General features: G+C 35.8%; 7 protein-coding genes across 11 annotated transcripts; 6 read left to right on the top strand and 1 right to left on the bottom strand.

The window, feature by feature from the left end:
- Positions 1-2,535: 2,535 nt before the first annotated feature.
- Positions 2,536-4,436, top strand: LOC104705826 (ankyrin repeat-containing protein BDA1). Of its 2 annotated transcripts, none has more exons than XM_087463508.1 (2): positions 2,536-2,986; positions 4,116-4,436. In XM_087463508.1, the coding sequence occupies exons 1-2, from the start codon at positions 2,671-2,673 to the stop codon at positions 4,328-4,330; spliced, it is 531 nt and encodes a 176-aa protein (XP_087319634.1). In that variant the 5' UTR covers positions 2,536-2,670; the 3' UTR covers positions 4,331-4,436. The 2 variants fall into 2 exon arrangements, with proteins under 2 accessions (XP_087319634.1, XP_010420211.1); XM_010421909.3 differs by having other exon boundaries at positions 3,246-4,436.
- Positions 4,437-5,495: 1,059 nt separating this feature from the next.
- On the top strand, positions 5,496-7,969 carry LOC104705825 (UDP-glucose 6-dehydrogenase 3). Its single transcript, XM_010421908.3, has 2 exons — positions 5,496-5,727; positions 6,278-7,969. The coding sequence occupies exon 2, from the start codon at positions 6,292-6,294 to the stop codon at positions 7,732-7,734; it is 1,443 nt and encodes a 480-aa protein (XP_010420210.1). The 5' UTR covers positions 5,496-5,727; positions 6,278-6,291; the 3' UTR covers positions 7,735-7,969.
- Positions 7,970-8,367: 398 nt separating this feature from the next.
- LOC104705824 (uncharacterized) lies at positions 8,368-9,743 on the top strand. Its single transcript, XM_010421906.2, has one exon. The coding sequence runs from the start codon at positions 8,490-8,492 to the stop codon at positions 9,639-9,641; it is 1,152 nt and encodes a 383-aa protein (XP_010420208.1). The 5' UTR covers positions 8,368-8,489; the 3' UTR covers positions 9,642-9,743.
- Positions 9,744-11,499: 1,756 nt separating this feature from the next.
- On the top strand, positions 11,500-15,713 carry LOC104705823 (putative galacturonosyltransferase 14). 2 transcript variants are annotated; one of them, XR_015564752.1, is made up of 7 exons: positions 11,564-12,509; positions 13,194-13,249; positions 13,344-13,499; positions 13,695-14,285; positions 14,380-14,682; positions 14,779-15,301; positions 15,418-15,713. XR_015564752.1 is itself a non-coding variant. In XM_087463505.1 (6 exons), exons 1-6 carry the CDS (start codon positions 12,299-12,301, stop codon positions 15,058-15,060), a joined length of 1,599 nt encoding a protein of 532 aa, XP_087319631.1. In that variant the 5' UTR covers positions 11,500-12,298; the 3' UTR covers positions 15,061-15,713. The 2 variants fall into 2 exon arrangements, 1 of the variants encoding a protein (XP_087319631.1); XM_087463505.1 differs by having other exon boundaries at positions 11,500-12,509; positions 14,779-15,713.
- A 64-nt stretch (positions 15,714-15,777) lies between these two features.
- LOC104705822 (membrane-anchored ubiquitin-fold protein 2) lies at positions 15,778-17,759 on the top strand. Its single transcript, XM_010421904.2, has 4 exons — positions 15,778-15,983; positions 16,371-16,615; positions 17,100-17,264; positions 17,408-17,759. Exons 2-4 carry the CDS (start codon positions 16,483-16,485, stop codon positions 17,485-17,487), a joined length of 378 nt encoding a protein of 125 aa, XP_010420206.1. The 5' UTR covers positions 15,778-15,983; positions 16,371-16,482; the 3' UTR covers positions 17,488-17,759.
- A 216-nt stretch (positions 17,760-17,975) lies between these two features.
- On the top strand, positions 17,976-22,377 carry LOC147939611 (chaperone protein ClpB3, chloroplastic). Of its 2 annotated transcripts, XM_087463504.1 has the most exons (10): positions 17,981-18,201; positions 18,298-18,531; positions 18,634-18,852; positions 18,941-19,178; positions 19,263-19,458; positions 19,553-19,607; positions 19,697-19,847; positions 19,936-20,244; positions 20,334-21,523; positions 21,895-22,377. In XM_087463504.1, the coding sequence occupies exons 2-10, from the start codon at positions 18,301-18,303 to the stop codon at positions 22,219-22,221; spliced, it is 2,916 nt and encodes a 971-aa protein (XP_087319630.1). In that variant the 5' UTR covers positions 17,981-18,201; positions 18,298-18,300; the 3' UTR covers positions 22,222-22,377. The 2 variants fall into 2 exon arrangements, with proteins under 2 accessions (XP_087319629.1, XP_087319630.1); XM_087463503.1 differs by having other exon boundaries at positions 17,976-18,531.
- A 50-nt stretch (positions 22,378-22,427) lies between these two features.
- On the bottom strand, positions 22,428-24,297 carry LOC147939610 (EID1-like F-box protein 1). 2 transcript variants are annotated; one of them, XM_087463506.1, is made up of 5 exons: positions 24,128-24,292; positions 23,910-24,031; positions 23,695-23,751; positions 22,752-23,573; positions 22,428-22,645 (listed from the first exon to the last, which is right to left on the bottom strand). In XM_087463506.1, the coding sequence occupies exons 4-5, from the start codon at positions 23,524-23,526 to the stop codon at positions 22,524-22,526; spliced, it is 897 nt and encodes a 298-aa protein (XP_087319632.1). In that variant the 5' UTR covers positions 23,527-23,573; positions 23,695-23,751; positions 23,910-24,031; positions 24,128-24,292; the 3' UTR covers positions 22,428-22,523. The 2 variants fall into 2 exon arrangements, with proteins under 2 accessions (XP_087319632.1, XP_087319633.1); XM_087463507.1 differs by lacking the exon at positions 23,695-23,751 and having other exon boundaries at positions 23,940-24,031; positions 24,128-24,297.
- Positions 24,298-24,869: the final 572 nt, after the last annotated feature.

Genomic DNA, 24,869 nt, shown 5'->3' with positions numbered 1-24,869 from the left:
CGATTCAAGTATGCTCTGGTGTCGTTTGTATGACAGCACATAAAACATTAGTCAACATTAGTCATTATCAACAAATAAATATAGATGAAAAATATAATAATTATATAGACAAAAAGAACAACACTATCATGGAGAAAATTTTGTATTTAGAATGCAATAGAAATAGTAAAGAAAATCGTTGAATGGTTTGGTGATTAGTGAATATTTATTTCGACTATATATAGTAGAATTTAGATGGTTAGAATTTTTGAGATAATGCATTGCATTCAAATCACAAAATATTTCGAGATAATGACGAATCTAAAATCCAAAATTTATTCGCAAAATATGCTAAATTTGAAAGTACTAAATATTTTATTTAGATTATATTTGGCAAATATTATAATTATTTTTAAAATTTTTGGTAACAATAAATTTTTTTCTAATTTCTTCCATGTAATACTAACCATAATTAGATAGTATGTTTTTTTTTGTCAAATTCGTATGATTTTGTTATGGAAGTTTTTAAAAATCAAAAATAAATGATGATTTGTTTTTCTTGAATTATATTAAATTGGATTGTTATTTTCGGAAATATCTATTAATATATGATCAAATAAAATCAAATCCAAAAGGTTAAATATATAAACTATCCTAACTTTAGGTGCAAATTTAAGAGTTGTTCACTTGTTTACTGGCCTCTAACGACAGATATTGAAAGATTCGTTTGATTAAATCATATCCATTTTCTTTGAATTTTTAAAAAAACTTTCATTAGAATTAAGGGTGAATATTAGGGGATTAATAATGTTAGTAGTTATGCTATGCTATACAATTAAGAAAATCAAATTTAAACATAAATTAGCTTATATTATTCTAACGAATATTTCTTTGCTCCACATTATTAGCAGACTTAGAGTGTTATGTTTGCCTCAGCATTTAATATCATTCATATAACAATTAATCATGATTAAGAGAATTCGAATTTCTAGGATCCGAATATTATAAACCCGGGTCATCCAAGATCCGCGTGTCAAGGCAATGGATACTTACTAAATTGCCCTTTCACTGTTTTTTATTTTTATTTTTTTTATTTTTGTCAACCATTCTCTTTCACTGTTTTTTGTTTGTTCTGCAATTTTTTTTCCTGGGGAATAATATGATATATTCGTTTTTATATTTTTTTAATGCTAAGTGTTCTCCACAATTAATAGTATAAATTTATTATTTGTAATTAATATAGTTTCATAAAATATAGGAATATATCATTTATAGTTAATATAGTTTCCTAAAATACTGGAATATTTTGAATTATAAAAGAGTTAATCATTTAGTCTTTAATAATTGTTACCATTGTTTTAGGAAAATTTTCTTTTATTTTTTAATTTCAAGATTTCTTAAAATAAATCATCTGTTTAAATTAAAGTTAAGTTATTTTCATATATACTATTCGAATTTAATTAGATACAGTTGTTATGGAAATCTTAAATGATAAGTTTTATTAATTGCGAAAATCTCTTATTATTTTATAAAATTTTAATTACTATATAAAATTCAAGGAATTGTTAATATAAATAATTTTGTTTTTATTATAATATTTAAAATTTTCATTTTGTAATCTTATTGACTGTATTTTTTTTTTTAATATAGTGACGGTATGTCAAATATTTGAATTTATTATTTGTAATTAATATAGTTTCATAAAATATAGGAATATATCATTTATAGTTAATATAGTTTCCTAAAATACTGGAATATTTTGAATTATAAAAGAGTTAATCATTTAGTCTTTAATAATTGTTACCATTGTTTTAGGAAAATTTTCTTTTATTTTTTAATTTCAAGATTTCTTAAAATAAATCATCTGTTTAAATTAAAGTTAAGTTATTTTCATATATACTATTCGAATTTAATTAGATACAATTGTTATGGAAATCTTAAATGATAAGTTTTATTAATTGCGAAAATCTCTTATTATTTTATAAAATTTTAATTACTATATAAAATTCAAGGAATTGTTAATATAAATAATTTTGTTTTTATTATAATATTTAAAATTTTCATTTTGTAATCTTATTGACTGTATTTTTTTTTTTAATATAGTGACGGTATGTCAAATATTTGAATTTATTATTTGTAATTAATATAGTTTCATAAAATATAGGAATGTATCATTTATAGTTAATATAATTTCCTAAAATACTGGAATATTTTGAATTATAAAAAGAGTTAATCATTTAGTCTTTAATAATTGTTACCATTATTTTAAGAAATTTTAATTTTTAAATTTTTTTTTTAAATTATGTAGGCAAGTGGATCCGTTTGGCAATATGGATATATGGATATATGTTATAGTTTTTGTTTTTTTTAATCTCGTGTGTGCTTCTCGGTTAATTGTATAGATTCTGTTTTAATCCAGGTTTAATACCACGTCACATCTGATCACAGCAGATTAGTTTCGTGTAATCCTAGCCGTTGGATCAAAGAGACGGTGAAGCTGACTTGTCAACGCATACGGCCACGTCATATATAATTTTCAACTCCTTTTTTTTAATTGGGGAATTTCCTTGGTTCACAAATTTAGTTATCAGTTCGTAGCCAATCACGTTTCGTCATCTCCCTCATATTTAACCACCAAGGCACCAAATCATAATTGGCATCTTCGTCATTGTTGTTTTGGTCTCTGCATTAATGGATCAAAGGTCATTAGAAGCTGCTGCTAAATCTGGAAACATCGATCTACTATACGAACTTATCAATGAAGATTCATACGTTCTTGATAAAATCGACAACGTGCCGTTCTTTAATACTCCTCTCCACGTGGCAGCCGTAGCCGGAAAAACAGAGTTTGCCATGGAAATTATGAACTTGAAACCTTCTTTTGCTCGGAAACTTAACGCCGACGGACTTACGCCGTTACACCTCGCCGTTGATCATGGTCACTCCTGGTTAGTTCTTGAACTAGTTAAGGTTGATCCAAGCCTTGTTCGTCTTAAAGGGAGACATGGTACGTACCCTTACTCATTTTGTTGAGTTATTCCGAATTAATTACTACTGTTATAATATGTATCTAGTTTTTTGTTTATTAAACAAAAAAAAATGTATCTAGCAAGTTCAAATCTTGGAGATTGTAATATTGAAGTATGACCAATACTAGTTTGAAAATTAGGTTAATTTGGTATGGTCAGTTGAACTAGATAGCCTAAACTCGGCTTAACCGGATTGATAACCGAGTCGTTAATTTCATTTTTCGTGTCCAAGAAAAGGTATGACGCCGTTGCTAGTTGCGGTAAGCAAAAAGAAGATTGATCTGATATCAGAGTTCTTCTTGGTTTGCCCCAAAAGCATCGTGGACGCAAACGTGAACGGAGAAAATGCTCTTCACATCGCCGTGAATAACTATGACCAAAGAGAAGGACTAATCGTTCTTAAAATTCTCATGGGATGGATCCTAAGATTGTGTCAAAAAGATGCAGAGTCGATCGAGACAAGAGTCATAAACCGAAGAGACAAAGACGGTCACACGCCTTTACATCTCGCGGCGTACGAAAACAATCGTCAAGCGATGAAACTGATGTTAGTGAGTTCCAAGATTAACGTCAACATTGAGAACAAGAACGGTTTCACTGTTCTCGACGTCGCTGCATTACACAATAACAGAGAGATAGAGAGAATGGTTAAGAGACATGGTGGAAAACGTTCTGTTTCTCTGGTTAAGATTAAGACAACATCGGACCTACTCGCGTCCAAGCTTTCTTGGAGAGAATCAAGACGGACAAAGAGTATTCGGTTTTATTCTTGGATCTCTGAAGAGAGAAGAAACGCTCTTTTAGTGGTCGCAGCTCTCATAGTCACAGCTACTTATCAGACCGGTCTCCAGCCTCCCGGAGGCGTGTCTGATGGCGGTGGTACAAGCGGGTTCAGTGGTGGCGGTCAAAATAGTACAATAACAAGCAGTCCGAAAGCGGGCTCAGTGATTATGGACGAAGGCTCTTTTATCTGGTTATGGTGTTGGAACAGTTTCGGTTTCTCCTTTGCCATTTATATGATAATACGCTTGTTGAATTTAGGTCAAGAGAGTGCGTTTTGGTATTACCCTCTGTTCGTTCCTCTGATCTTTGCTTACTCTGAAGCAGGGATTGTGATCAAGCCGAACGATAGAGCGCTCATGAACGCAGGTGTGGGTGTGTTCGTGCTTCTGATCATTTGGGAATTTGTGATTTGGTTTTGGGAATGGGTGCAGTCTAAGAGAACCAAGGTACGTGGACCCAAGAGTGGATTGGTTTGGGAAGGTTTCACTACGTTGGATCAAGCTAAAGGTGTTGCGCCTAATAGGCTCGTGCTTAGGTGATCGTCTTGATTAGATTCCCTCTTATCATATTATTGTTGCTTTTGTATTTTTATTCTAGAATGTATAAATCTCTACATGTAAGATGCGTATTGTATTTGCGTAAAAAGACTACAGAAATTATTGTCAAAAAAAAAAAAAAAAAAAAAAAGACTACAGAAATTGACAGGAGTATACGTTGCTAAAAAAGTGAAAGATGTCGTATGACGCATTCTAATTCGAATGTCAACTAACATTAACAATATATATAATTACGTAATTAGTGAATCTACAAATCATGATTGATATGGGGTTTTACCGTTCTTAGGTCACTGAGTTAAGTAACATGGCAAACCAAATCGAGTTGTACACGAACCAGCTTTTTTGCTGGTCAACCAACGTATACGAATTATGTTAGCTTTTCAATAGTTTTTAATATTGTAAGTTCAACCACACTCTTCTTTTTTTTATTAGTTATTGTTGTATAATTATATTCAACTATATATAGCTTGAGAAACACTTCAAAAAGGTGTGACTGAGTTTTGAAGCAAAGTGCAATTAGTCTTTTGTCTCAAGTTTGTCCTGCAGACTTCACCACACAATCACCTAATTAAGTACTCATACAATATTGGTTTTTATAATAAGTAGATTAACATGTACATTCTTGAAATTAAACACCAAACTTTTGGAAATAATAATATTATAGACTATATAAAAAAATGGACCGTGACGCATAGAAAAATATACAAACCAATAATGTATATGCCTCAAATTTTCGTTTGCAAAATACGTCGTTAACAAACAAATAAAATCTATTGAGATCATTCAGCAAAATTTTTTTTTTCTTTTTTTTTGTTGTGGTCCTGTGGAGATTAGTAAAGTACAGTCATATACTCTTTTTTTTAAAGAAAAGAGAAAGACAATTAATGAATTTATTTCGTTTCCAATATATATATATATATTTGAACAAATGTTAAAAACTATCCAGAAAACAAATTCAGATAAATTTAATTAAAATGACTTACTATAATTATTTTGGCATATATGACACAGTCAAATTTATGTTGGTCGAAATCGAATCTATGGGATAAATGTCAAAATATTTTAAGAACGTGTCTTGAAGAAACTTTAAACCTGCCAAACATTGTGAGGCCCATCGTTTTTTTCAACCTTTTTGTTTTGTCATTTAAGTTTTAACTGAAAGTGTATTTTAATTAAATAAGTAACCAAAAAAACACTTTTAAACCGCGTTTATATCTTTGACGGTTTCAAGGGCAATATAGGAATGTCATCACCTATATAAACTCCCATACTCACACCCGCTCTTCTTCCTTCTTCTCCATCGTCAGATTTACCGATTTCACCTCCATTTTCTTCGATCACTCTATAGACCAGAGCCTACGTAGCTCTCACCCAAAAAGGTAACCATCAATTCTCTCTCTCTCTTTCTCTCTTAATCTCTCTTAATCTGTGTGTTTTCTCGATCCAAATTTGTGTGTTTTTCGCGATCCGATCTCGTCTTTTCTCTCCTGTTTCGATTTAGATCTGTTTTGGTTTCGAATGCTCATTTTTTTCCATCCAAACATATAATTTGGTGTGATTGTGTTAAGCGTGAAGGTTCGATCTGTGTCGGTGATCTGCAGACAATTCACGTAATTTCATTTCTCATTTACGTTTTTTTAATTTCCCAATCCTCGAACCGGCCGGTTCTTTTGCATGTACCAGATCTGAGATTTTGATTTGAATTTTTAGCTCTACGTGTGTAATTTTCGTTAATTTGCGGCTTTAAACGGCTCATTAGTCATTATTAAGCATGATCACGTAAACGTATTCTGTGAGCATCTTCTAATTCTTACGAAACCGGATCTGAGTTTTTTTTTTTCTAAACCGACACTCTCAAATTTTATTTTATTTACAAAATGTTTGAATTGGTTGGATCTGATATGTTTTTTTATTTTTATTTTCCTGGAGGTTAACAAAGCAAAATGGTGAAGATTTGTTGTATTGGAGCTGGTTATGTTGGTGGTCCAACCATGGCGGTCATTGCTCTTAAGTGTCCATCTGTTGAAGTAGCCGTTGTTGATATCTCTGTACCAAGGATCAATGCTTGGAACAGTGATCAGCTCCCTATCTATGAGCCTGGTCTTGATGATGTTGTTAAGCAGTGCCGTGGGAAAAATCTCTTCTTCAGCACTGATGTTGAGAAGCATGTGAGAGAGGCTGACATTGTCTTTGTCTCTGTCAACACACCAACTAAGACCCGTGGTCTTGGAGCTGGCAAAGCTGCGGATTTGACTTACTGGGAGAGCGCTGCTCGTATGATCGCTGATGTTTCGGTTTCTGACAAGATTGTTGTCGAGAAATCAACTGTGCCTGTCAAAACTGCAGAGGCCATTGAGAAGATTCTTACACACAACAGCAAAGGAATCAAGTTCCAGATTCTTTCCAACCCTGAGTTCCTTGCTGAAGGTACTGCTATTGAAGATCTTTTCATGCCTGACCGTGTCCTCATTGGTGGTCGTGAAACACCTGAAGGCTTTGCAGCTGTTAAAGCCTTGAAAGATGTTTATGCCCAATGGGTTCCTGAAGAGAGGATCCTCACCACCAACCTCTGGTCCGCTGAGCTTTCTAAGCTTGCAGCTAACGCCTTCTTAGCACAGAGGATCTCATCTGTCAATGCTATGTCTGCTCTCTGTGAAGCAACTGGTGCCAATGTCTCAGAGGTCTCTTACGCTGTGGGAAAAGACTCTCGGATCGGTCCCAAGTTCTTGAACTCGAGTGTTGGATTCGGTGGATCCTGTTTCCAGAAGGACATCCTCAACTTAGTCTACATCTGTGAATGCAACGGCTTACCTGAAGTCGCTGAGTACTGGAAACAAGTCATCAAGATCAACGACTACCAGAAAACCAGATTTGTTAACCGCATCGTCTCTTCAATGTTCAACACAGTCTCTAACAAAAAGATTGCGGTTCTCGGTTTCGCCTTCAAGAAAGACACGGGAGACACAAGAGAGACTCCAGCCATTGATGTCTGCAAAGGTCTGTTAGGTGACAAGGCTCGTCTCAGCATCTACGACCCACAAGTCACTGAAGAGCAGATCCAAAGAGACTTAACCATGAACAAATTCGACTGGGACCACCCGCTTCATCTCCAGCCCATGAGTCCCACCACTGTGAAACAAGTCTCAGTCGTTTGGGACGCATACGAGGCAGCCAAAGACGCTCACGGTATCTGCATTTTAACCGAGTGGGACGAATTCAAGAAACTCGATTTCGAAAAGATCTTTAAGAATATGCAGAAACCAGCTTTTGTTTTCGACGGTAGGAACGTTGTGGACGCTGAGAAACTCAGGAAGATTGGGTTCATTGTTTACTCCATTGGTAAGCCATTGGACCAGTGGCTCAAGGACATGCCTGCTCTTGCCTAAACAAACCAAACCTTTTCCTTAGCTTATTTTTCTCTCCATTTTTTTCGAAATTCTCATGAGTTTTTCCATATATCTTTAACTATGTTTTGATCAATAATTGTCGCTTTTGTTCTTCGTATTATGAACTCCAACAGAGATTTTTAGGTTTGGTTTTTGTTGGTAATTATGTACCTTGGGTTATCAAATATTGTAAGCTTTTTGAGTATTATTTTCATAATATACAAGTTTTTCTCTAGTTGATTTCTACTTCAGTTTAGTATTTTGGATGTTCTGTTAATCACTTTTTCAATTGGTCGCGCTTGCCACGTCGGATTCTCTTTACGAAACAAAAGGTTGACTTACGCTTTTTGAACTGTTCTTGGTGATTGATTTACCAAAATACCCCTTTCAATACTTCACTTCAAGCAGTGCTTATACATCTTTCTCTGTTTCTCTCGTTCTCCCGAATACTCAAACTCACATAAACTCAAAAGATTCGAGTTCTTTCGTATTGTTCGATAGCATTCAGCAACTCCATTCTTATCTCTACCTTCTTTCCCAGAGAACTGATCCTTTATTTCTCAGTTTTCTCGGGAAAGTAGAGAGAAACAGAGCATAATCCTTCTTTTTTCGTCACCTCATCTGATAGTTTCTTTTGATAATGAGTCTGGCTTGCGTCTGTTGCATCCTTCTCTGCCTCTAGATCATCTACCTCATCGTCACCTTCATCGACTTCTTCTTTATCAATAAACCTCGTGTGTTTCGCGCCTAATAACATGGAGGAAGAACATCAAGATCTCGATAAACCCATCAATGGAGCTCTGCGACATCTCAAGATCACTCAGTCACGAGAAGAAACAGAAGAATCGACGAACCAACAGCGAGACTTCTCTTGTTACTACAGCCTAAGGGAGAACCCGAAGAAGAAGACCCAGGAATCACCGGAACCGATGAAGAAGACTCTGTTCAGATGCGATGAATGTGGAAAAGGGTTTCGGTACGAGAAATGTTATTCGAATCATCGAGCGGTGATGCATCTTTCGAAGAACCAGAAGGTTTATGAAGAAAGTATGATGAGTATGTGTCGTAGCTTCAGTCTTGTGAGGAAGAAGAAAAGATCGAGACTTGTTAGGTGCAAGAAGACTTCATTTTCTTGTTCGTTTACAACATTTACTGAGTCGCGTTCTGCTTTTGATGCAAATGATGAAGAGTTAGAAGTTGCGGATTGTTTGATTCTTTTGTCTAAGAGTAATCCCAAGTTTGTAGACGGACTTAAACTTGTTGCTGAAGCAGTAGATGTTACTCCTAAAGGTTGCTCTGATATTGGTTGTTTGCGCAACAAGAAACCTCGAAAAGGTGGTGACACCGAAAGACTTATGGAAGAAGTGTTTAGTAGTTATGGAACACCGAAAGAATCAGGTAGCTTCTTGAGTGACGATAGCAGATTGAATCAGCAGAAACGGAGAAAAGATGGTGAATTTGAATCTGTGTTTTTGAGTAATGAGCAAAGACTGCTAGAAGAAGAGGTTACTTCCCCTGTGATATTCAAAGGACCAGCGAGTTTCTTAAGAGTTAAGCATGAAGTGGATCAGCTGAAACGGTGCAAAGCCGGTGACTTTGAATCTGGGTTTTACAGAACTGAGCTTGGAGTAAGGGCTATGGAGTGTACTGATTCAGATACTGAGATGATTACTGAATCTGATAGGAAGAACGTTGAGCATGAATGCAGGTTGTGCAGCAAAATATTCTCGACTTACCAAGCTCTAGGAGGTCATCAGACGTATCATCGGATGAGCAAAAGTAAGAACAAGATGGAGGAATTAGTTGAACCTGAGGATGAATCTGTGAGATGCTCAGTGAAAAAGAGAAGGAGACACACAAGTGTAGTAGCATCCTTTCAAGGAAGTTCAGCTCAGTTCACGCTTTAGATGGTCACACATGGCAAGACCGCAAGAGAGACAACACTCGAAAACAGAGGATGATGAAGATTTCGGGTTCTTGTTAGTGTTGGAGTCAAGTTTTGCGCTGTTGTAAACAAATTGGGATGTTTTTTTTTTCTTTGGACTTTCTTCTTTTCCAATTATATTCAGTTCAGAATCGAAAGTGTATAAGATAGTTAAGTTTGAGACTTTTTGCCCTGTTTCTTTCCTCAACTGTTTTTTTTTCGAGGAAACTGTCATATACATATATTTTTGGTTTCCTTGGGGAATATGACACTTCTTAACTCGGGGTTTGATTTCCGGTTCGAGTCAATTTTTGTTGATATGGAAAAGTCACAATCGAATGTGTCGGTCGGTCTTTGGTTTTTCAACAAAACTTTTTAGCATATAAATGAAATTTAATAAACTACTTTTTCCTGACAAGAATAACAACGACTTTATTTTTTTTCCTAAATGTTAAACGAAAACGACAAGTAGAAGAAATTTGTACGGTATTTTGTCATTAATTTTGAAAAAAAAATACCTGATTAACCTATGGTGAAATCGGACCTACCAGCTAAGACTATAATGAAATTTTCAACACCCAAAAAGTATCATCCAATTGCTTAATTTTCTCATTCAGCACATTAAATTGAACTTGCGTACAAAATCTAATCACTTGTAATTCACGTCATTTGTTTTGTGGACGACGTCAATTTACTATGTTAGTTTTTTTTTTTTTTTTTTTTTTTTTCGCTTTTAGTCTAATGATTAGTTTTAAGGAAAGTTTTTAATCAGGTTTTTTTATTAAAAAAAACTTTTCATATAAGTGTTCTGATATGTCTAGATGCGATTGTCTAACTTTCAAAATTATTACAACGTTTTGATTTTGACCAAATCAATCAATAATATAAATAAAGAAATATTAAGTTTAAACGTCTAAATTTTAAACGTGTTTTCGAAACCAGTTTAGACTTTAGTTACAAAATCAAGCTTCTACGGTAAAACTTCTATAAATTAATACTCTATAAATTAATAAACACTATAAATTAATAAATTTTGCTGATCCCAAGTCGGACTAATGTAAAAATTAACAATATTCGATAAGATAATAAGATAATAATTTTTTCGAAATCTCCTTATAAAATATGGTCCCAATAATATCATAAATTAATAATTATGTAAATATATATATATATATATATATACTGATATAATAGTGTATGTTTCTCCTAAAGCTCAATTCTATAGAACAATTGTAATGTTGTATTTTCAACCTATAATAATATCTCTAAAATATTTTATAACATGTCATACAAATAATTAAAATTTAAAGTTTTAATTTTTAGATATGCATCATTTACAATTTGATAATTTGACAGATTATTAAAAGAGGAGAATTGATATTATTATTCATACATTTGAATTTATGTGTCTCATGTGTATAAGTCAATTTGTCTATAATATTTGTAATTTATTGTAAATAGTGCTTTCTAAATATTACAAGTTCAATTTCTAAACCATAAAATTTATAACATCCGAAAGTTTAATCTTATTTTGCTATAGTTGTTCCAATTCATAATTTTTTAAAAAATAAACAATTAAAAATATATCTATAAATTAATAATTATTAATTTACACTATAAAATAATAATTATTAATTTATAGATAAATTAATATCACTATAAATTAATAAAATGTCTTAGTCCCAACATTATTAATTTATAGAGGTTTTACTGTATTTTCATATATATAAACACAGTAAAACGTTAGGAAGAGGGGGGGGGGGGTAATTGTCAAATTATATTGAATGGAATAATTAACATCAGTTTAAGTGTCAATTTTTTGTAATTATTATGTTTGATCTGATCTAAAAAAATAGTTTATATCAATCAATCATTTAAGAGGAAAGATGAAAAAGCAAAACTCTTGCTTAGCCATGAAAATAGGTGTGGAGACAATGTTATAATTAGCTCTCTATAAAACAAGCCCTAAACTCAAGGTCAAGACACCCGTTTTTAATTTTTCTTTTTTTTTTTTTCTTTTTTCATTATAATTTTAGATCTTGAAAAATAAACCATTAATTTCTTTTTTTTTCTTCCCTTAATTTTATTTTAATTTTTTTTTTGGTTTAGATCCACCGGCAAAATCACTGAGAACAAAAAAACAAAAAAAAGCTTCTATTTGTTATTCTCTCATTTGTTTCTAATTTTCATTTCTCTTCTTTCTTCTTCTTCATCAGCTCTTTGATTTTTTTGAATCTTGATCTGTGAGGAAAGACTCTTTTGAATCTCTCTCTCTGCTCAAGACGTGAATTTGAGGCAAACCCATTACGATTCTCGTCGTGTTCAATTTGATTGAAGCAAATCTCTCCCAGAGGAGTAAGGCGGGAATCTCAAAAATTTTGGATTCTGAAAATCCAAATGCGGTCTGGGAGAAGACCACAAGGAAGAAGAAGAAGAGCGACAAGGAACGGGAAAGAAGAGACGGAATTGAGATCGAGAAGAAGCGGTGAGAAATCGGTATCGGAGGAGAGGCGGAATCTGATCGGATCTGATGTTGGGTTTGGGATTGTTTCTGCTGCCGCTGCTGTCAGGAATTAGGGTTTTATCGGGTTCGGTTTCTCTGTTCACTGTGGTGGGGCTGCAGCACTACCAAGTTGGAGGATGCAGCTTCACATATCGCCTAGCATGAGAAGCATCACGATTTCGAGCAGCAATGAGTTTATTGACTTGATGAAGATCAAGGTCGCAGCTCGTCACATCTCTTACCGAACTCTCTTCCACACCATCTTAATCCTCGCTTTCTTGTTGCCTTTTGTTTTCATCCTCACCGCTGTTGGTACCCTCGAAGGTGTCAAAAAGTGCTCCTCCATTGGTATACACACAATTTACTTCCTTTTTTTTTTTTTTTTTCCCATTGTAGCCTAAGTTGTTTCTGATCTCGACTTTTCTGATGTGGTTTAGCTAAATTTGGGATTCTCTGTTGTGCTTTGTCTTCTCCGTGGAACGGTTAGGATCTTCCCTAGCAGCTAACAAAAAGTTTTCATTTTTGCTAGGGATTGTACTAGGATAGGCTTAAGTCAACAGAGTTTGGTTGATTTTGGATTCTTCTTGTTAGGTCCCCACTAATGAATATTTTGTAGGATCTTAGTTTTCAAAGACCTGTACTACCCTAATTGTTAGGAGTACGTATAATTTTCGGAATCTGTTTCTCACATTTCCCTATCAATACGTTTTGTTGGATTGTGGAGCTGAATGGCAATTTTTTTGCAGAATTCCCTTTTTTTTTGTTTGTTTGTTTGTGTGGAGTATGAAACCAACAGACTTCTCTGCATTACTAGATTTGAACCAAATTGAATGTCTCTTTTGGTATTTTTCACGTTACGTTTATCTATATGCTGTTTGAGGATATCTCTGTTCTGTACTTCTATAAGGTTTAGTATGTTCATTTGTTGAGGTTTTCCATTCAAGATCGGTTGAATGATCAACTTCCATGTTTCTCCCCGGTGCTCTTGTGACGCTCTCATTAAAGTTTCTTCCCCCTTTCTCTTACTTTCAGATTGTTTAGGGAGACGGATAGGTCCACGTCTTCTTGGTAGGGTAGATGATTCAGAGGTGAGTGGTTTCTTTCTTTAGTCGGCTAATTTTCAGTATCTTTTCATATTCTTCAAAATGATATATTTTTTTTCTCATGTTTCTGTTGCTGCAGAGACTAGCTAGAGACTTTTATAAAATTCTAAACGAAGTAAGCACTCAAGAAATTCCAGATGGTTTGAAGCTTCCCAATTCTTATAGTCAACTTGTCTCGGATATGAAGAATAACCACTATGATGCAAAAACATTTGCTCTTGTGCTGCGAGCCATGGTACGCTTTGTCTAATCTGAAACTACTTTTGATCCTACATCAAAAGGACATTTGTTTATGTTTATATGGACAATCTGTTACACTTATCTGTACATGGACGAGATCTACTATTGTTAATTCTTGTTGCTCTCTAAACTGACCCATATTAATTGGAAGATTATCATATGTGATAAGTTTTTATTTGTCTTTGAACAGATGGAGAAGTTTGAACGGGATATGAGGGAATTAAAATTTGCAGAACTTATGAACAAGCACTTCGCAGCAAGTTCCATTCCCAAAGGCATTCATTGTCTCTCTTTAAGACTGACAGATGAATATTCCTCCAATGCTCATGCTCGTAGACAGCTTCCTTCACCAGAGTTTCTCCCTGTTCTTTCAGATAATACTTACCACCATTTTATTCTGTCTACGGACAATATTTTGGCTGCCTCAGTTGTGGTCTCATCCACTGTTCAGTCATCTTCAAAACCCGAGAAAATTGTCTTTCACATCATCACAGACAAGAAGACATATGCGGGTATGCATTCATGGTTTGCGCTAAATTCTGTTGCACCAGCTATCGTTGAGGTTAAAGGTGTTCATCAGTTTGACTGGTTGACGAGAGAGAATGTTCCGGTTTTGGAAGCCGTGGAAAGCCATAATGATGTTAGGAACTATTATCATGGTAATCATGTCGCTGGGGCAAACCTCACTGAAACAACTCCTCGAACATTTGCTTCAAAATTGCAGTCTAGAAGTCCGAAATACATATCTTTGCTCAACCATCTTAGAATATATATTCCAGAGGTAATTTTTTTGTCCCCTCGTTTAAACTTGCAATAGAACTCTTGCGAATTCTAAAATCATTTGCAAATTTCATCTATCTTTTTGTTTGGAATAGCTTTTCCCGAACTTGGACAAGGTGGTATTTTTAGACGATGATATAGTTGTTCAGGGAGACTTGAGTCCGCTTTGGGATATTGACCTTGGTGGTAAGGTCAATGGAGCAGTAGAAACTTGCCGGGGTGAAGATGAATGGGTGATGTCAAAGCGTTTAAGGAATTACTTCAATTTCTCTCACCCACTCATCTCAAAGCATTTAGATCCGGAAGAATGTGCTTGGGCATATGGTATGAATGTCTTTGACCTGCAAGCTTGGAGGAAGACAAATATCAGAGAAACGTATCACTCTTGGCTTAGAGAGGTAACTATCCAAGAAGCCTACACTCTTTTGTTATTGTTGATCAGAAATCTCAAGTTACCTCACTATCCTACTCTGTTTGCTTCTGATTTTGAGCAGAATCTAAAGTCGAATCTGACAATGTGGAAACTTGGAACCCTGCCTCCTGCTCTTATCGCGTTCAAGGGTCACGTCCACATAATAGACTCATCATGGCATATGCTTGGATTGGGCTATCAGAGCATGACCAACATTGGAAATGTGAAGAAAGCTGCAGTGATCCACTACAATGGGCAATCGAAGCCATGGCTCGAGATCGGTTTCGAACATCTCCGGCCGTTCTGGACAAAATACGTCAACTACTCAAATGATTTTATCAAGAATTGTCACATCTTGGAGTAGCAAAGCGAAACGTTTAGATGATCTTGAAGGTTACACTTACAGGTGTAAAAGACAGAGGAAGTAAAAAAAGAAGCAGAGATGAAACACAAAGCCACACTGCAGGCAGAGTTTACTCACTCTAAAGAAGAAGATTCAGAAATTTAGTTTACAACATACATAAGAAAACTTTTGTTGCAGCGAAGGAGGCTGGATAAGAGAAAGAGAGAGAGATAAAAGAATCATTCTTTCTGTAAAATAGAAGGTACCCTTTTTGAAAATTCTTTCGGTTTCGATTGGAGAATCCAAATCTTGAATCTTTTTTATAAGAAATGGGAAAGATTTGGGTTTTATATTTTTAATTTTTTTTTGGTTATTCAGAGGGGGTCATGACCAGAGCTGAAGCCAGTTGTTGATAAATCAAGGAACAAACAATTTATACACTTGTTACAGTTTTACTCCAAACATTGCTTATTACTACTAATATCTTCTCTTTACAAAATGTATCTTTCTTTCTCATTAGACGAGCATTTCAAGCTGTAGTTTTTTTTTATGTACTCTGTTTTGATTATTAGATAACTTGTGAGCCAAAGTTAAATGATTGACAAATAAACAAAAATCAGAGAGCTTTGAATGTAATTTTGTTTTGGTATTAATATAACTTTTTGATGATACAATCATACAATCTTGATAGTAATAAAAAAAAATTAAAATTAAAAAATGGAAAATTTTAAAAAAGGAGAGAGCATTTTAATTGGCGTAGAGATGGGAAAGAAGGACAGAAAGGAATGGAACATTTGGCTGCAAATTGATTCATTCTCTCAAGATCTCATCTTTTTTTTTTTTCTTTCCTTTTTTTTTAATCATTTCCTCTCTTCCTCTCTGCTCTCTGAGTCTGTGATCCTTCCTTCTGATTCCATCAAACTCAGATCAGTCGCAGACCCCAAGTAAGACCATCCAATTTTAGGGTTCTTTTTTTTTTCTTTCTTTCTTTTGTTTTGGGTTCTTATGTGCGTCTTCGATCGGTTAACCTAATACCCAAATTGAGTCCTATTGGTAATTTGTATTGTTGATTGATTCATGATCATATATTTTTAATAGATGATGATGATGATCTTTGCGATTCTTCTTTGATTTCATATTATTTGATCAATGCTTTTATTATAATTCATTCAAGATCATCCATTAATCTATTAAAGCTTCAGGTTTCACAATGTGAATTGAGCTACAGAGAATAATTCTTCCTTTACTGAGATTATCACTTCTTAAGCTGTTTAAAAATGTGTTCTTTTCTTGTGTGAAACAATTGCTCCTTTGTTTTTGATTCATTGCAGATAGGATTCAAGCAACGAGGTTTCAGTTTAGAGATAATATTTTAAGTTCCCATCTCGGTTGTTGCTTCTTGTGAAGTCAGTGGTTAAGAGAGAGATTGGTTCGTGGAGATATATGGCAGAGGTGAAAGATCAGTTAGAGATTAAGTTCCGGCTAAATGATGGTTCTGATATTGGTCCTAAATGGTTTCCTGATGCTACAACCGTTGCAACATTGAAGGAAACTGTTGTTGCTCAGTGGCCAAAAGGTCAGTGGTCTATGCTTTATACTCTCCATGACCAGAATGGTTAAGACTTTTAGAATTGCATTGTAAAGAGAACTTTCATCTTAAGCCTCTTGATAGGTTCAGAAACTCATTGCCTTCTTTTGTTATTGATCCTTGAATCACTAAACCAACCGTAAAAAGAGTTTGAAAGCGAATTAGAAGAAATGAGAGAGTAATATCTGTAGAACTCTTCACTCTACCCTATGCCCAAATTACCCTAGACCAATCAAAAATGATCTAGCTTCCCTTTAGATCGATAGGGTCTACACTTCCCTGCATCACTCCTAGGCTAGTTACATTAGTCCTGCACTAGACTCAACAAGAACACCTTCTCTCTTCTCCATGGAAAGATGCTAGTTTTGCTTATAACATTGGGTTTTTCGCCTATTTCCGTGATAACATTAAAACCTTATTATTAAATCATCATCGGTGTTATGGTTTTGCTTGGTTGTATGATTGTGAGCAGATAAGGAGAACGGGCCAAAGACGGTGAAAGATGTGAAATTGATAAGCGCAGGTAGAATATTGGAGAACAACAAGACGGTTGGCGATTGCAGGAGTCCTGTCTGTAATCTCCCAGGTGCTGTCACCACAATGCATGTAATAATTCAACATCAGGTTATTGAACAAGGTAAAGCTTTATTAGTTCCTTTATTTACTAACAGCCACCAGAAACTTGATTTGATCGATTTTTGACAATTCTGAAGCACACTGCTCTTATTGTTGTTGTGGTTTGATATTTTGTTCTGCTGATTGATTGATGGTACAAAACAGAAAAGAAGAAGAAGAAGCCTAAAGGTGATGTGAAGAAACACAACAAATGTGTCTGTTTATGTTTTGGAGCTCGGTGTTAACAAAAAAAGCGTAAGACAAGTAGAGTTAAAAAAGCTTTGGAGATTCAGAGTCTCTTCCCGTCCCCTGTACACGACGAACAAAGTCGTCCAGGAATCGAAGGCCTTCTTCAATACTTTTTTTTTTCTTTCTTGTAATTTTTTTTTTTTTTTTCTGTTGGTGACACCATTGGCTTTTTGGTCGCTTGACGTTTTGGTTTCTTCTCCTAATGTAACTCTGATTCATCATATAACACCCTGGAATCATAGAAAACTAAACACAAATTTGCACTTAATCTTTCACAGTTTCACAAGAAACATTCACATTTTTTTTATCACGTGCTCCATGATCTTCGTGTGCAAAAAGTGAAGTCGGTAATATGTTATCGGATCGTACACGCCACGCTCTATACCTGCGAGTGGTTAGTTTAGTTAACAGTCGTATTGGGCCGATCTCGTTATCAACGGCCCAAACTTCGGACAATATTTTTGGACGGCTCATATTATTTTGTACTTCGAAATATCCTATATTTCCGTGAGGGAACACGTGTCAGAATAAGGTTTAAAGTACGTAGTTGGGCACCTCATCCCGAGAGGGTTCACGAAGCCTCCGGCGTCGTTTAGCACCTTTTAGCACCTTCTTCTTCTTCTTTATTAGTTCTGTTCTTCCCTTCTTCTGCTTCTCGCTAAAACTGCACGAGAAAGCAAAAAAAAGTGTTATCTTTGCTGATTTCTTAAGTAAACATCTCGCCGTTTTGGCGTAATTGTGTTAAACTGCCTGTTGTATTTTATCTTCCTTTATTAATTGTTTGCCATTTTTTTTTATTCTCCGAGCTAATGGCGACGGCGAAGACGACTGCTACGGCGGCGTTTAGTGGTGTGATCGGCGTTGGAACGGAGACTCGTAGGGTTTCTTCGTTTTCTCATCTTCAACCTTCTGTGGCTTTTCCGGCGAAACCCAATTCTTTTAAAGCTCTTAAATTAAAGCAGAGCGCGAGGCTCACGCGGCGACTTGAGCATCAGCCGTTCGTTGTCCGATGTGATGCTTCTTCTTCTTCTAATGGAAGGGTAAAGTCTGAAACTTTAGGTTTTATTTTTGTATTCGTTAACTTCATGAATCTCTCTATACTAGATTGCTAAATTGTGTTGGATGTTGTTTGCTTTGTATAGCTCACACAGCAAGAGTTCACAGAAATGGCGTGGCAATCGATAGTTTCGTCGCCAGATGTTGCTAAAGAGAATAAGCAACAGATTGTGGAGACAGAGCATCTAATGAAAGCTCTTCTGGAGCAGAAGAATGGTTTAGCTCGCAGGATTTTCTCTAAGATCGGTGTGGATAACACAAAGGTTCTAGAAGCTACAGAGAAGTTCATTCAACGCCAACCAAAGGTAATGAGTTGAGTGTCTTCTTTAAGGGTTGAAATTTGTGGTTATTGTTTGTTTGGAGGCTAATGAGAGTTTATTTTTTGACTGACAGGTGTATGGAGATGCTGCTGGTTCGATGCTTGGACGTGATTTGGAAGGTCTGTTTCAAAGAGCAAGACAGTTTAAGAAAGATTTAGGAGACTCTTATGTGTCAGTGGAGCATTTGGTTCTTGCTTTTGCTGATGATAAGCGGTTTGGGAAACAGTTATTTAAGGATTTTCAGATTTCAGCGAAGAGCTTGAAATCTGCAATTGAATCTATCAGAGGGAAACAATCAGTCATTGACCAAGGTTTGTAACCACATTTGAGCTTTGATAGTTAATAGTTTCATTGCATATGTACTTGATGAGTGAGTTAATGACCATGTTTGACAGATCCGGAAGGCAAGTATGAGGCATTGGAGAAGTATGGAAAAGATTTGACAGCAATGGGGAGAGAAGGAAAACTCGATCCTGTGATTGGTAGAGATGACGAGATCCGTAGATGCATTCAGATTCTTTCGAGGAGAACAAAGAACAACCCTGTGTTGATCGGTGAACCAGGTGTTGGTAAAACCGCTATTTCAGAAGGGTAAGTTTATCAAAACATAAAAATTTTAAAAGCTACACATACGTTTATTGTAAAGTTGTAATGCTAAGATATTACATCCCCATTTCTAAAACAGACTTGCTCAGAGAATTGTGCAAGGAGATGTACCTCAAGCATTGATGAACAGAAAGGTATTCAAGTACTTATCAAACTGTTTACTTTTTTTTGTTTTTAACAATTTGGATAACAACAGAATCAATCATTTTTTGGTTCTTTTCAGTTAATATCACTGGATATGGGTGCTCTCATTGCTGGAGCGAAGTATAGGGGAGAATTCGAAGATAGACTAAAGGCTGTACTTAAGGAAGTCACAGACTCAGAAGGCCAAATCATTTTGTTCATCGATGAGATCCATACAGTAGTTGGAGCAGGTATGCAACATCTTCTGATTGTATGTAAACAGTTTAAACCTTTTCCTTGTGATGATTTGTTATAAAAGTTTGATTCTTTTTCTTTCAGGTGCGACTAGTGGGGCAATGGATGCTGGTAATCTTCTGAAACCGATGCTAGGTCGAGGCGAGTTACGTTGTATCGGTGCAACAACACTTGATGAATATAGGAAATACATAGAGAAAGATCCTGCCTTGGAACGTAGGTTTCAACAGGTTTATGTCGATCAACCTACTGTTGAAGACACGGTTTCAATTCTCCGTGGTTTGCGGGAAAGGTATGAACTTCATCATGGAGTTCGTATCTCGGATAGTGCTCTAGTGGAAGCTGCTATCCTCTCAGACCGTTACATCAGTGGCCGGTTTCTACCCGATAAAGGTTGATACTTTGCTATTACCATATGATCTTATTATTATCTTCATTTATTAGAGAGTGTTACTAACTGATTTGGCATTTTGGTGTTCTAGCAATTGACTTGGTTGATGAAGCGGCAGCCAAATTAAAAATGGAAATCACTTCAAAACCGACAGCTCTTGACGAGCTTGACCGTGCGGTGATAAAGCTTGAAATGGAGAGGCTTTCGCTCACTAACGATACAGACAAAGCCTCTAGAGAGAGATTGAATCGAATCGAAACAGAGTTAGTGTTACTAAAGGAGAAGCAAGCTGAGTTAACCGAACAGTGGGAGCACGAGAGGTCTGTTATGTCCCGTCTTCAGTCGATTAAAGAGGAGATTGATCGAGTGAACCTCGAGATTCAGCAAGCGGAACGTGAATACGATCTAAACCGTGCAGCAGAGCTCAAATACGGAAGCTTAAACTCATTGCAGCGACAGCTAAACGGTGCAGAGAAGGAGCTCGACGAATACTTAAGCTCCGGGAAATCTATGTTTAGAGAAGAGGTTTTGGGAAGCGATATCGCCGAGATTGTGAGTAAATGGACTGGAATCCCAGTTTCAAAGCTTCAACAATCAGAAAGAGATAAACTTTTACATTTGGAAGAAGAATTGCATAAACGGGTGATCGGTCAAAATCCAGCAGTGACTGCGGTAGCTGAAGCAATCCAACGATCAAGAGCAGGTCTTTCGGATCCAGGCCGTCCAATAGCTAGTTTCATGTTTATGGGACCAACCGGTGTTGGTAAAACTGAACTAGCCAAAGCACTTGCTTCTTATTTGTTCAACACAGAAGAAGCCTTGGTGAGAATCGACATGAGTGAGTACATGGAGAAACATGCTGTGTCTAGACTCATTGGAGCTCCACCTGGATATGTTGGTTACGAAGAAGGCGGACAGTTAACGGAAACAGTTAGAAGAAGGCCTTACTCGGTCATCCTCTTTGATGAGATTGAGAAAGCTCATGGAGATGTCTTCAATGTCTTTCTCCAAATCTTGGACGATGGGCGAGTCACAGATTCTCAAGGGCGTACAGTGAGTTTCACCAATACTGTTATTATTATGACCTCGAATGTTGGTTCGCAGTTCATATTGAACAACACAGATGATGATGCAAATGAGCTCGCTTATGAAACTATTAAAGAGAGAGTAATGAATGCTGCAAGATCAATATTTCGTCCTGAATTCATGAATAGGGTTGACGAGTATATAGTTTTCCAACCTCTTGACCGCGAGCAGATCAACAGAATTGTCCGGTTACAGGTATGTTTTCTTTTCTTGGAGAATTTGCAAATTTGATTATGCTGGTGACATTGTTCGAGCCTAATCTCCAAAGGAGGTAACTTTTGGAGGCAATTAGAATTAGATAGTTGGATTGGAAGATTTTGCTTTGCTCGTTGGTGCATAGTTTGACATATGATGCTAAATATTTTTCCATCTAAAAAGTATGATATACTTGATTCTAGTTGCATTCAAAAGATTACTTCTTGGCTGCCTCTTCACTAAATTTAGAAAGACTAGACTGTATTAAAATGGATTTGATCAAAGTACTTTTTTTTCCAAGGAAAAATACTTTGCTCGTTGGTGAATAGTATGTTATCCAAAACCCTCATTGAATATATTTCTTTTTACAGCTGGCACGTGTGCAGAAGCGAATTGCAGACAGGAAAATGAAGATAACCATTACGGACGCAGCAGTTGATCTTCTTGGAAGCCTCGGGTATGATCCAAACTATGGAGCTAGACCTGTTAAGCGTGTGATACAGCAAAACATTGAGAACGAGCTCGCTAAAGGTATCTTGAGAGGAGATTTCAAGGAGGAAGATGGCATTTTGATCGATACCGAGGTAACAGCATTCTCCAACGGCCAGTTACCTCAGCAAAAGCTCATATTCAAAAAGATCGAGTCAGAAGCAGCAGGTGCTGAACAAGAAGAAGAAGCTTTCTCAAAACAGAGCTGAACAAGAAGAAGAAGCTTTCTCAAAACAGAGTAGTTTAAAAAGTGAAACTTTTTGGAGCCCAAAAAGTGTCGAGACTTTTTAGTACAGAACTTCTAGTGCATTATTACTTGTCACAGAAAAGCTGATAATAATTATCTCAATGCGAGTTTATAAAAATCATAAGCTGCTAAGTCATTCCACTGACTGATGTCTCAAAGGTCTAGAGATTATGGAAATTGTTGATCATAATTTGACTGTATATGAATGAAGAATCTCTGCAGATGCAATAGTTTTAGCAGAAGTAAACAAATTTACAGAATGTTTCACACATCAATGTTACATTGATTCGGATTGGTCAGTCGTTTCTGAGGCGAAGGTCCAATTTCACGTTCACCCAACAAAGAATTTCTCCTTTTCAATATGTTTTCTCTAGGAAAGTAATTGTCTGCAGAACACAAAAAAAAAGGAAACAAATTCAAATTAGCTGTTGTTGTCGAACCAAAAAAAAGCTGTTTTGCAATGTGCCGGCATGAGTGGGATTTGTTTAGTACCTTGTTTCTTCTCTGTATGATTGCCATCTTCGCTTGGATTTGCATCCTCTGAATCAGACAAAGGAGCGAGAGTGCAGATACCAAGCAAGTGTCCATTAAGGCAAACAAAATACTCAATGCAGTCTTCATAAGCTTCCAAACGAATGCAGGCACTCTGAGGTATTATCTTAGCTTGTAGCATGCTCCATAACCTAGCTTTACAGTACGGGCAAACCTCGGATGGATGAAAAGGAACCGCCTTGTGAATGATCACTTTCCGGACTTTGGATGTTGGGAAATTCTTAAAAATCCCACGGAACAAACCCACGTCGCCTTCTTCTCCTTGGTCAAGATGCTCACATGGATCACAAACGTAGAGTACGTCGGTTCTACATTGAGGAGGAAGCAGGCTTCTTCCCAATGTTCTGGAGAACCGGGTTCTGTAAACAAAGTGGCCAGGGATCTGAACAGAGCTATTGAATAGACCGCCTTGTGTACATCCTGAGCAGTAGATGAGAAGCTTCCCAAGAGCTCTCCAGTTACCGTCAATGCAGTGACTACCGCTAGACTGCAAATCAAGCATCATTTTGGGGGCACGGGTCTTGCAAAACTCTTTCCATAGTACACGTTTGGCGAAATCATCAAACCATCTGCATACACACGAAAGTGTAGCGACTAATTTCGGATTCCAATTCAAGTGTTGGAACACTAATAACAAGACATCCTCGTTTAAATGGCCTTTGGTGCATTGGCAGGTCGGGGAGTGTGTGCAACGATACTGCTTTGGTAAGATCATTTCTCTCTACGTTTCAATCAAAGAAGGAAAACACATAGAGCTTCCGACTGCAAAGACATAAATATAGATCCATTAGTTTCCCAAGCACTCCAATACATTTGAGATCCATAGCAAACAATTTTCTAATGTCAAGGAATTGACAGTGTCAAGACAAAAACCAAAACATACAGAGAAAATGAAAGAGAGAGAGAGGTTGCAGGAGACTCTCACGGGACCCTTGACAAACTAGCCGAAGACCTTAAACTTCACGGCGTAACAGATATAAACAATGTAACTCAGATCTATCTTATAGGACCACCACATCCAAATTTAAAAATCTAGCTAATCCGAATCCTCAAACTCATTTCTCTAGTCCCCAAAAAATTACTAAACACAAATATTACGAAGATGTTTTAAAAAGAGAGGAACTTTACCAGAACAAAAACTGTGAAGAATCACTTCAACGAACATATGAAGTTTTTTACTCGAAAGGGCTTCTGCTTCTAATCCCCAGAAACCGCAAAACCTGAAAAATTAGGGCATTTCAAAGTTCAATACAACATACAAAAGACAAAAAAGAAAAGGAAGAGACTTTCATGAAAGGAAGCAACAAATGAGGAACCTCGAGAACTCAGAAACAAAACCCAGATTCCAGAAGCAAACAAACAAGGACCAATTCGAGGAAAGATATCGATTAAGCAAAGGAAAGAAATCTCAAAGCTTTAATTTTTATTTTTTACTCCATCCAAGTAGCAGAGAGGAAGAAAGGAAAATTAAATTAAATCCAGGAATGGTACTGTGACAGCCTGTGATATAAGTACACCACAATATCCAATTACAATGTGACACGTATGTTAAAGAATCTAGATAGTCAATGGCGTTGTAAAGGACGGCGTCTGGTTTTTATATTTCAATTGCAGTCCCAAACTTTAATAATATCACAGATTGTAAACCATTAGTTACAAAATCTCAAAACAAACCCTTTTCATCTTTTTGGTAAGATATATAATAATAACGCTCACAAATTGTAGAATCTTATGTTTATACTAGGTTTGATTCCGTGGTATACGAAGAGATAATTTTTAAATTTTTTTTTTGAATATATTATAAGTAGATCAAGTTTATTTGAGTTTTAATATAAATGTTATGTTGTTATATATGTGTGTGTTCTCACAGTAATTAATAAAAAGGTTAAGACAGATATTCATTATATATTAAAATAATTCAAATGTGAAATAATCTATATCTGAATATACTTGTTTGGTTACAAAAATTCTAAAACAATTTTTAAAATATACATCCGTTTATAAAAATTCAAATCACATCATATACTAAAAAAATCTAAAATTTTATTAACTTAATGT

The sequence above is a fragment of the Camelina sativa genome, chromosome 8, assembly GCF_030686135.1.
Source record: "Camelina sativa cultivar CO46 ecotype springtype chromosome 8, ASM3068613v1".
Classification (NCBI taxonomy): domain Eukaryota; kingdom Viridiplantae; phylum Streptophyta; class Magnoliopsida; order Brassicales; family Brassicaceae; genus Camelina; species Camelina sativa.
Note: the sequence above shows the minus strand (reverse complement) of the source record. Positions and strands in the feature narration are given on the sequence as shown.

Excerpts from the sequence above, each read along its gene's own strand:
- LOC104705824 (XM_010421906.2), top strand. The coding sequence starts at position 8,490 with ATGGAGGAAGAACATCAAGATCTCGATAAACCCATCAATGGAGCTCTG.
- LOC147939610 (XM_087463507.1), bottom strand. The coding sequence starts at position 23,526 with ATGATCTTACCAAAGCAGTATCGTTGCACACACTCCCCGACCTGCCAA. Across the intron at positions 22,646-22,751 it reads TCATACAGAGAAGAAACAAG|ACAATTACTTTCCTAGAGAA; the intron begins GTACTAAACAAA and ends TGTGTTCTGCAG.
- LOC104705823 (XM_087463505.1), top strand. The coding sequence starts at position 12,299 with ATGCAGCTTCACATATCGCCTAGCATGAGAAGCATCACGATTTCGAGC. Across the intron at positions 13,250-13,343 it reads GTAGGGTAGATGATTCAGAG|AGACTAGCTAGAGACTTTTA; the intron begins GTGAGTGGTTTC and ends CTGTTGCTGCAG. Across the intron at positions 13,500-13,694 it reads CTCTTGTGCTGCGAGCCATG|ATGGAGAAGTTTGAACGGGA; the intron begins GTACGCTTTGTC and ends GTCTTTGAACAG.
- LOC104705822 (XM_010421904.2), top strand. The coding sequence starts at position 16,483 with ATGGCAGAGGTGAAAGATCAGTTAGAGATTAAGTTCCGGCTAAATGAT. Across the intron at positions 16,616-17,099 it reads TGTTGCTCAGTGGCCAAAAG|ATAAGGAGAACGGGCCAAAG; the intron begins GTCAGTGGTCTA and ends GATTGTGAGCAG. Across the intron at positions 17,265-17,407 it reads ACATCAGGTTATTGAACAAG|AAAAGAAGAAGAAGAAGCCT; the intron begins GTAAAGCTTTAT and ends GGTACAAAACAG.
- LOC104705825 (XM_010421908.3), top strand. The coding sequence starts at position 6,292 with ATGGTGAAGATTTGTTGTATTGGAGCTGGTTATGTTGGTGGTCCAACC.
- LOC104705826 (XM_010421909.3), top strand. The coding sequence starts at position 2,671 with ATGGATCAAAGGTCATTAGAAGCTGCTGCTAAATCTGGAAACATCGAT. Across the intron at positions 2,987-3,245 it reads TCGTCTTAAAGGGAGACATG|GTATGACGCCGTTGCTAGTT; the intron begins GTACGTACCCTT and ends GTCCAAGAAAAG.
- LOC147939611 (XM_087463503.1), top strand. The coding sequence starts at position 18,301 with ATGGCGACGGCGAAGACGACTGCTACGGCGGCGTTTAGTGGTGTGATC. Across the intron at positions 19,608-19,696 it reads AAGCATTGATGAACAGAAAG|TTAATATCACTGGATATGGG; the intron begins GTATTCAAGTAC and ends GGTTCTTTTCAG. Across the intron at positions 21,524-21,894 it reads ACAGAATTGTCCGGTTACAG|CTGGCACGTGTGCAGAAGCG; the intron begins GTATGTTTTCTT and ends TTCTTTTTACAG.